This window comes from Monodelphis domestica, chromosome 2 (genome assembly GCF_027887165.1).
Source record: "Monodelphis domestica isolate mMonDom1 chromosome 2, mMonDom1.pri, whole genome shotgun sequence".
Taxonomy (NCBI): domain Eukaryota; kingdom Metazoa; phylum Chordata; class Mammalia; order Didelphimorphia; family Didelphidae; genus Monodelphis; species Monodelphis domestica.
Genome location: NC_077228.1, coordinates 458,640,804 through 458,651,075, shown reverse-complemented (window position 1 = coordinate 458,651,075; position 10,272 = coordinate 458,640,804). Strand labels below are relative to the sequence as shown.

General features: G+C 43.6%; 1 protein-coding gene across 1 annotated transcript in view; it reads left to right on the top strand.

Moving 5' to 3' along the window:
* Positions 1–740: 740 nt before the first annotated feature.
* Positions 741–10,272, top strand: part of GCLM (glutamate-cysteine ligase modifier subunit) — a 29,957-nt gene continuing 20,425 nt past the window's right edge. The window contains exons 1-2 of the mRNA XM_003340459.4: positions 741–1,282; positions 10,015–10,080. Coding sequence (XP_003340507.1) covers positions 1,157–1,282; positions 10,015–10,080 — 192 coding nt within the window. The 5' untranslated portion in view covers positions 741–1,156. The remainder of the gene's footprint in view (positions 1,283–10,014; positions 10,081–10,272) is intronic.

Here is a 10,272-nt window from a genome sequence, read left to right as displayed (position 1 = left end):
ACTGAGCAAGGTTAAGAGGGTATAAATATAAAGTGAGGAAGCCAGCCCCTACCCTTAAGGAGCTTGCATTCTGGAGAGATTCAACACAGATGAGTCAATACAAGGTATATACAAGAGAACCAGAGACTGGGTTTGGAGAGGGCATTAGGAACCCAATGAGAGGGCTGCCTAGGTGGATGTGGAAGGGAAATGAGGCAGGACAATATTCCAGGGCTGAGTGCAGAGTGGTGCTGGAAGAAAGGAGAAGCTTGAACACAATGTCCTCCAAGGGAAACCTGCTTACACTCCTCCGCTAGGTCAAGATTCTTTGTCTCTTTTTCCCTCCCTCCCGGAGTCCTAACCTGAGACTAGGCCAGGATGGGAAGGCTGAGGCTGGGTTTTGATAACATAAATTTAAAAACAAACAAAAAAAAATCACGCGAATAAACAGGAAAAACCTTAGGTTTGACAGGAAGAAATATTCGTCAATACATTCATCCATCTGACGTCCCTCGGATACAAGCCTGAAGCCATACTGGCCACGCGCTGGGGACAGTCTCCCACCTGATCCCAAGACTTGCTAGACCCCATTCTGGACAGGAGGTGACCTCCCCCTCACACTTCCACTCTGGCCACGCCCCCGACCCTGCCACGGACTAGACTCCGCCTCTTTCCAGCCCAGCTCCACCTCACGGCCCAGCCCCTGTCAGGCTCCGCCCAGTCCGCCTTTGCCCCGCCTTCTTATGGTCGGGCTCCGCCTCCTCTCCGCCCCCAACGCGTCTCGGGTCCATCCCCAGTGAGGCTCCGCCCTCCAACCCAACCCGATCGGGCCCCCCTTCGGCGGGTGACTGGTAACGGTTACAAAGCATTTTCTCCCGCCGCCGTTTTTGCTTAGTCATTGCCTTCCAGGAAATAGCAGCTCCCCCGAGCCGGGCCCAGACTCCCGGCGGTCACGGTCACGGTCACGGTCACAGTTCCTGCGGCTACTGCAGCCACTCCCGCCTCCCGACCCGGCCTCCCAGCAGACCCTCCCCTCGCTCCCATCCCCTCCCGCGGTTCCTCTCTACCGCTCTCGCAGACCCTCCCTCTTCCCTCCCTCCCCTCCCTGGTGGCCAGAGTTCCGCCCGCCCCTCACTCCGGCGGGCCCGAAGCCGCCGCCGCCGCCGCCGCCGCCGCCATGGGCACAGACAGCCGAGCTGCCGGGCTCCTACTGCGCCGAGCCAGCACCCTGCACCTGCAGACCGGCAACCTGCTCAACTGGGGTCGCCTGCGGAAGAAGTGTCCGTCCAGCCACCGAGAGGAGGTGAGTGCCTTTCCGCCGCCAGGGTACCGGCCCGATAGGGGCGGGAGGAGGTGGCCGAAGGCCTCCCGGCCCCGCCTCTGGCTGTGGGGATGCTGGCTGCTACCCGGGCACGTCTCGGAAGGGCACGACCGCAGCGAGAAGCCAAGGCTGCCTTCCTTCTCCATCTTCTCTTATTCCCTTCTTCAGTAAGGCTCAAGAGTTCCCTAGAAGTGCCCGGACCCGAGCGTGAGAGTGTGCATGCGCGTGTATATGTGTGTGCATGCGTGCGTGTGTGTGCATGCACGGAAGGCGCAGGAAATGCGAAAGAATTTCTAGCGATCTTTAAAGGTGACAACCCCCACCCCCACTCCCACCAACCGCGCTGTACGGCGGGGAATTCAGGGATTCTGCCAACTGGTATTAGTTAAACGCTGCTTATCGCCCCGATTGGTCCTTTATGCGACTCCTTAAGGTTGGCAAAGCGAACTCCTTTCTTCTAAGACTTTTGCCCCCCCCCCCCCTTTCCCGCAACGGCTGTCTAGCCCCCTAAATAGACTACAACTGCCCACCTTTTCGGTAGGGCTGGTAAAACAAGTCCTCACCTCCACCCGGGAGTAAAAGGGAGGAAAAGAATTTAGGTATGCCAACGGCTTTGCAAACCCTGGAGGCATAGGGACTGCACCCGTAAGGTCTTCTTAGGGAATTCCCTCCCTCCCAGGAGCCAACTCTGCAACAGACTTCAGATCAGCGGAAAGAGTTCACCCAGGTAATTTACCTGGTCGTAGTTCCAACGCCAGCCTGCCTACCTCGTGTGCCCCTGTTAGCCACTGCCCTTGCGAGGCATTGCCTGGTGGTAGTGTCATTATGGTGCAAATGAGGAAAATGAGACTCCCCAGAATGGGACTTGCCTGCAGGGTCACAGCGCTGCTGTGTTCAGAATTCACACCCAGGACCACCCAGTTCCAAAACCAGGGCTCTTTATGTCCTACTACCTTTATGAGCTAGGCACACAAATATGATACTGTTTTTGCCCAGAACCCAGAAGATTGAGCATCAAAACTTGGGACTCCGATCAATCCCAGAGCCAGAGAGAGACCTGGAGTAAATGGAAGTGCTGCAGGTATAAGGCGATTGGCACTTTTTATAACAGGGCTTAATGTTTTGGGAAGTAAAACACTTCCCTATAGCCTCATTTTAATGCAGTACAAAAAAGGTGTGTGTTGTCTTTGGTTTAAAGGTGAGCTTCTCTGGAGCCTTTGTCAGTCCAGGTTTAAAGTAAATAAGAAAAAGACCATCCTAGCTGCCTTGCCCACATTAAAACATGCAAATGTGTCAACCCTAATCTCTGGTGGTGATGGCCTTGAAAGCAGATCTTTCCTACTTTTGTAGGCTTCCTGTTGAGTAAATGAAAGGGGGAAAGCCCTCAAAGCTCTAAAAAACCCTTCAGATGTCAGTTTTAAGCATATTTGTTAATTTTCATTGTTTCAAATATGATCTGTTTGTTCTTTCCACCAATTAGGATTCTTTACTATGGTTTAAAAAAAAATTATTACTTGGTGCCAAACTGGGTATTGAGCATTTCTGAACTTTGAGATTAGCAGGTAGTTGGCTGCTTCCACTAAGCCTTTAGCTCTGCAGGACCCACCAGAGCCTATCATTTTTTAAAAATATATGTATTTATTTATTTTAAGGTGTTTTTCCAAGTTAACATGATTCATGCTCTCTCCCCCCTCCCAAAGCTGACAAGCAATTCCACTGGGTTATATGTATAATATCACTCAAAAAACTTTCCATATTATTCATTTTTATAATAATCTTTTAAAACCTAAACCCCAAATCCTATGCCCATATATACAAGTGATCAAGCAGTTGTTTTTCTTGTGTTTCTGCTCCCACGGTTCTTTCTCTAGATGTGGATAGCGTTCTTTCTCATAAGTCCCTCAGAATTGTCCTGGATCATTGCATTGCTGCTAGTAGCAAAGGCAATTACATTTGATCATCCCATAATGTTTCGGTTTCTATGTACAATGTTCTGGTTCTGCAGAGCCTATCATCTGTTGGCATAACTACCCAGGGCACAGGCTCATCACCTATCCTTGATGAGACACTGGAGTAGAACTTTTTAATAGGTACCTGGTGACTCGAAAGAGTTCTGCTTCACATTTAGCATATAAAATGATTGTCCAATTAATGATCTTTTTCCATTACACAGTTTGATGCTTTAAAAGTTATTCTGTCCCATAACAGTGCAGGAAAGCTATAGAATAATAGTAAAGGGTTAAAATATATACATACACATATATATTGTTTTATAATGAATCACACTTAAATAGACATTTAAGTACTTGCTATTTGCTTTGCCAAGTCTTAGAGATATACAAAGAGATAAAGGACAGTCCCCACCCTCAAGGAGCTTCATATCTAATGGGGGAAACAAACAAACAAATAAAAGGATGACAAACCTCTATATGGGATAATAAGAAATAATTAACTCAGAGAAGGTACTAGAATTCAGAGGGACTCAGAACGGCTTCCTGTAGAACATGGACTGTTAGCTGGAATGAAAGAAATAAAAGAAAGTCCATAAGTGAAGTTAAAGAGAAAGAACATTCTGGGCTTGGGGGACAGGCAGAGAACATGGCCAGAGCCAAGAGATGGAGGGTCTTGTTCTGAAACTGCCAGGAGGCCAGGGTCACGGAATTGGAGTGCTTATTGGAGAGTAAGATTATGACAAGACTAGGAAGGTCTGAGGGGCAAGTTAGGAAGGACTGAATGCCAAGCAGTATTTTGCATTTAATCCTGGAGGCAATAGGGAGCCTCTGGAGTTTATAAGAGTAGGGGCATTACCTGGTCAGACCTGAACTTGAGGGAAATTATCAGGATGCATGGGAGAGAGGAGAGAGCCTACCCAGGCTGGACCAGAGATGTTGGGGGTGCAGGGGAAGGGAGGGGAGATGTGAAGGTGAAATTGACCAGCCTAGGCCAGAGACTAGAAGGGGGAATGGAGGAAGGAGGAGTCTAGGGAAACGCCCAGCTTTGAGCCTGAGCCTGAGGGATGGGCTTGCTCTCTACTGTAATCAGGAATATAGAGGTGGGGAAAGATTTGGGGAAAAGGCAATGGGTTCATTTGGACTTAGTGAGTTGAAGATGTCTCCCTGATGTACAGGTACAGTTCAAGATGTCTGAGAGGCAGTTGGAGATTCAAGATTTGAAGTCAGCAGCAGAAAAATTGGGGAGGTGAGAAAGGCTGTCATCTGGGTATGGAAGGCATTGAGGAGGGAAGGAAAGGGGTCTCTAGACAGCACTTACGGAGGGAGGAGAACCTAGAAATGGCCACTGGGAGCAAGCAAGCTTCCAGATCCTCCACCCCAGCTGCTGGGCTGGGAAAATGAGAGAAGGCACCGCCCTCAAGGGTGGCCAGAGGGCCTGTGCCTTGGGGCAGAGCCAGGCTTCTGGAAGAATGCAGGATAAAGGATTGTGGCCTAAATTACAGGCCTTCTGCGGGGAGGTCAGGGGTTGGACTCTTGAGAGGTGAGAAGTTGGAAAATGAGGGTTGTCTGATGAGCTCAGGTGTTCAGGATCCCCAGGATGGGACTGTGCTGTCCCGGAGTGATGGCCCTTCCCCTCTTTCCAAAGAGCATGGGAATTCCAACCATGCCATGGGTGATGGGAGACCCAGGGCAAATGGCCAGCAGGAGGCCTTGCTTCACCTCTTCCCTCTAAAGGGTGGAGATTGGGCACGAAAGGGTTCAGTGAGAGATGAAAGTTGAGCTTAGGTACATACTGAGGGAGTGAGTCCACCATTAGAATTTGACTATGGATAATCAAGACCCCATATATAAATGTTGAGGCTGTCAGAGGCTGTTAAATGAATTGTCAGAAATCACATTAGAGTACATATATGAAAGAAGGGAAGCTGACCCCATTACTGGACACCCCTCTTGTGTGTTCCCAATCCATACCTACTTCTTGTTGGACCCAAATCACCAATTGTATCTTTCCATTCTTTGTGTCTATAACTGATCAGATTGTTCTCCTGAAACAACCTCCGTTTGTTATGCTCCCTATAAAACTTCAGGTCCTTGGTATTCAGATCCAAATGTTTACACCCTCCAGTTGATTATGGATAATCTCAGAAGAGTCAAAAGACTTCTAGGACGGCTCATTGCAGGAGCTATCACCCTAGTGATCCTTATTGCCACTTCAGTCACATCCACAGTAGTGCTCCCCAACACTATACACACAGCCACTTATGTTAATAAAATGCCAGAAAATGTTTCTCATGCCTTAGAGTACAAGAAATTATAGACTCAAAATTACAGGCCCAACTTGATACTTTAAAAGGTACAATTTTTTATTTAGGAGAACAGATAACAGGTATAAAAATGAAAAATCACCTCCAATGCTATGGAGAATACAAATCAATTTGTGTCACTCCACTCCCCACCAGTTCCTCCCAATACAGGTGGAATAGCATTGTACAACATTTGTTAGGAGTATGGCACCACAAGAATATTAGTTTAGTCCTACATACCTTCCACCAAGAAGGAGTGGCTGTCCCAAACACAACTTGCCCTCACCTCACCAGAGGACGCTACAGCACAGTTCACAAGTGCTTTAAAAGAATTAGCCCCACACTCAAGTTGTTTTTTCCCTAATAGGAATTGGAGTATTCATTCATTCTTAGTCTCTCTCTTTCATTTTTAGTCGTCATCAAGTGCATTCAACTCAGAAAGCAAAAACTGATCTCAAGCATACTTACCTCTCATCTTACATACTTACATCTCACACTCCAGCTTCGTTTGTCTGATTTGATTAAAAAAGGAGCAGATGTGGGAACAGCATAAGAAGATCAGGGACTTCCATGCCCAGTGCACCGCAGAACACAAAGCTTCCGGGTAGTTTGTTATAGAAAGATCTAGGGCTTTCCATTCAGCAAAGCTATGTGGAAAAATGCCCAGTGCACAAGGCCTCTGGGTAGCCACAGTATAAGAATTGCCAAACACATAGCCCGCTCCTCAGCATGAGAAAAGCAAACTTTTCCCCTTCACAAATACTGTATGTTCTTCCAAGAAATCACTGGTGCAGGAATCCTATGAGAAACTTAGCCAGGTAGTTACACATTGACATATTGAAATATCACCTATAGAAAACTATTTAGAACCACTGAGTTAATCTGCATCCATTGTCTCTGTCTTGTAAATCATTGCTAACTATTGTCTCTGCAAAAGCTTACCGAATTCCTTAGCCTACGCCATTTTCCTATAAAGTATGTACCCCAAATCATTAAACGTTGTCACTGATCAGCAGGATGATCCTACGTGTCTGTCTGTCAGTTTGACCCACCTGTAATCCCAGAATCATTTCTCTCATCCCGGTTCATTGACCTATGAGTAATTTGTCGAGCAGGTCTTGTCAATGGACATGTAAGCCCTTACTGCCTTTTAAAAAGGAAAAAAAGCAAATTTTATACTATATTATTTCTTAGTATGATCCTACAAGGTAGGTAGTTCTAGTCATTGCTAAGGGACATCTACCAAAAATGATTGATTCTGAAATTGCCATATTCCACATTTGGGCCGGGGTTGAACCTAGCTAAGCTTAGTTCTGGTATTCAGTGCACTCTTAAGATTTTTTTGTATGTAGCTTTAATAGCCATAAGTGATCAAAACCTATACCTTCTTTCTTAACTAGTGTATGCTTATCTCAATAGTTAACTTTTTTTCTTAAATGAATATGTATCTCTAGATTCTAGTTTTGATAAATATTTTCATATTTTCCCATATTTGAGAAAATGTTATAAGATGAAAAAAGTTACCCTGTAAGTCTCATTGTTGTAAACTTCTGGGGACTCTGTTTTCTTTTGTTTTACTAGTGTGTAGTTTGATCTAATATTACATGAAATAAGTGGACCGAGATATGTGAGACTTTGAAATCCTTTTTTTTTTCCTATCCAAATTTTTTGTCGAAATGGAATTTGGCTAGTTGAAGCATGTCATTAGTTATGCATCAAAAGATCTCTAATTCAGTTTCTACACTTTAACAGATGTGCTTTTTATGTTTATGTGTTGTTTGAGGCAAAAAAAAAAAACCTTCATCTGGCAGCTAGCTTTCTCCATGATGAACTTCCCCGAATTTAACCAAGAAGGCTCTTAGATAATGGGTGCATAACTTAGCACCATCCTCACCTAAAAAAACCCAGGAGGAAAGTCTTCTGCATACAAAGAGTGGTATCTCTGATAGTATAGGCACCCTTTCTGGAATAGTTGGAGACTTTCTAATTCCACAGTCTAATCTTAATTAGACTGGGAACTCCTTGAAAGCAGGGACTGTTTGGGGGCTGTCTTTATATCCCCAGGATCTGGCACAGTGCCTGGCATAACAGTGCTCCCCAGAAAGCCATACCTACACCTCTTGAATTTTTAATAGGATTATGGTTTGGAAGAGAGATCTTTAATCTCTATTTTATAGACAAGAAAATAGAAGAACAAGCTCACAAAAAGAGTAATTGGCAGAAGCAGGATTTCACACACACACTTTCTACTGCATTATGTTCACCAAAGTACTCACAGATGAGCATGTAAACTTCCCTCAAAAACCTGTTGTGGTTGGCAAGTAAATAAATTATATACACTTTAAAAAAAATGATTAAACAATCATTTTTTCCTAAAACATTAGGAAATAATGTGATATCAACCAAGATTTTGGTCATGTGCAATCTCAGTCCAGATAATGAGAGTGAGGAACCCCCTATTCCTGGCTATACAATTGCTATCAAAAAAGGTGTCATATATCAGGACCTTAAGTCTAGTTTCACCTAACAACTAGTTATTGAGATCCTTCTCTGCTAGTGGGCATGAAACAAATTACAAAGATGAACAGGACATAGTCTTTGCCTTCAAGAAGTTTGTAATTCATTAATTTCAATGCTTGTATCTTTTTTTTCTGTGTATTGATTCCAGAAGTGGGTAAAGGCTAGGCAATGAGGATTAAGTGACTTAGCCCGGTTCACACAACTCAGTTGTGTCTGAGGTCACATTTGAACCCAGGACCTCCCATCTCTAGGCCTGGCTTTCTATCCATTGAGCCACCAAGCTGCCCCCAGTTGTATTTATTTTTAGGCATCAGTAGGAACATCATGTAGGAGTTTGTGTTTTTTGTTGTAGTTGTTTGGTAATTGTTTGAAATGCTGCCTTAATAGTGTAAACCTTAAAATTTCTTAGACTTATAAATGTTGGAAATTTCACCATTGGGAAATTTCATACTTGAAAAATTTCCTACTGAGAGTGGGAACTCTATTGGAATGTGAACCCCATTGACATGGGAGGTTCCTCCTCCCTTCTTAAGATTACTTTAGGACAGAAACCTTTTGCTGAACAATGGAAAGGGCTTTGACCTATGCTTAAGCATAGAACAGGAATTTCTTTGAGTCATGATTGATTTTAGAATTGATACAATAGAGATACTTGGAATGACAGAACCAGGTCTTAGAAAATACAATTTCCACCCCACTCAGTCCTAACAGGATTTAGGAAGAGCTGCAGCAAAGGATCAAGATTTAATTATTTGAGAATATGACCTTCAACAGACATGTGCAAAGCCACAGACCTCTGGGCGGTCCCGGGTTAAGCTAGAGCCACCATTGGCACAGTGAAGACATGGACAGTGATTGGTAGATGTGAGAACTGAGGGGAGGGAACTTGGATGGTTTCCTTAAAGATAGAGGGGTCTGAGGACTGAGGGGGGTTGGTTGGAGAGGTTTTTGGTCTGAGAGGTGGTGCTTTGAGAGTTGGCTCTGAAGGAAGCTGGAGGTGGAGGCCCTGAGACTGTTTCTCCATTTTGGTCACGTGAGTGATAGAGACTGATCTCTTTTCTTTGCCTCAGCTAACTAAGGGCTTGGGCCTTTTGGCCCAGCCTAAACAGAAGGGGTATTTAAGCCCTATTCCCTTCTCTCCCCTTTCTCTCTCCCTCTCCCTCTCTCTCTCTCTATCTCTAATACCTTTCTTCATCCTGTTTGTAATTAAACTCCATAAAAAGTTGACTGCTGACTTGAGTTTTCATTTAGGAATTACATAGCTGAATTCCTTGGCGACCTTAAATTAATATATATCAGTCTTTTAAAGTGATTTCCTTGTCACAATAGTCAGTGAATGACTCATACCTATTACCATGTATTATTCAAGTTGATTCCTCCATTTTAAATATTCCTATACAAAACTACAAAAAATATAATTTAACTAAATTCCCCACTTCTGATTCTAAAGTTATTCAATTTTAAGATGTTTAAAATATAATCTACTTGAATGCATTTACATATTTGAATGAGGTTTTTAAAAATTAGACATTTTAACTAGCATTGTTTAGTCTTTAAAAATAAAATGTCACAACTTCAATTCTAGAATGGTTTGTAAATAGGTACAGATTTGATTTGTATTGAAGGGAAAGAATCTTTAGATAAGATAAAGTCTGAGTTTATGGTTGCTTTTTATTCATCTTTTATTATTAAGCTTATTATTTTTCTGTCCGGACCCATAATTCCCTTTACTAGCTCAAGGAGAAATTTCTGCAGCCGATGATCTTCAGTAATTGTCTTGGGGGCACCAAGCTCACACAGCCCCGGTGTGACAAACAGGTCTCAGACCCAAAACTTGTGAGACCTATTCTCTTTATAAGACAAGGCTGCCTGATAGCTGATTTTTCTTTATATTTAAATATAGAATAATAATTTTAATGCCCAATGCATTACTTTACAGCTACGAGATTGTATTCAAAAAACACTGAATGAATGGAGCTCCCAAATCAGCCCTGATCTCATTCGGGTAAGTGAAATGACTTTTTAAAAGTTTAATTATATATAACTAAATATCAGTTCTGTGGTTGTTCACATCTTGTTCATATAAAGTGACAATAAGCATGAAGTTCATTATGTCTTTTGACTGAATTGCTTCTCATTATTTATAAGGAAGTCACAGTAAATTAACATAATACCAATTGATAATTTGTAATGACAG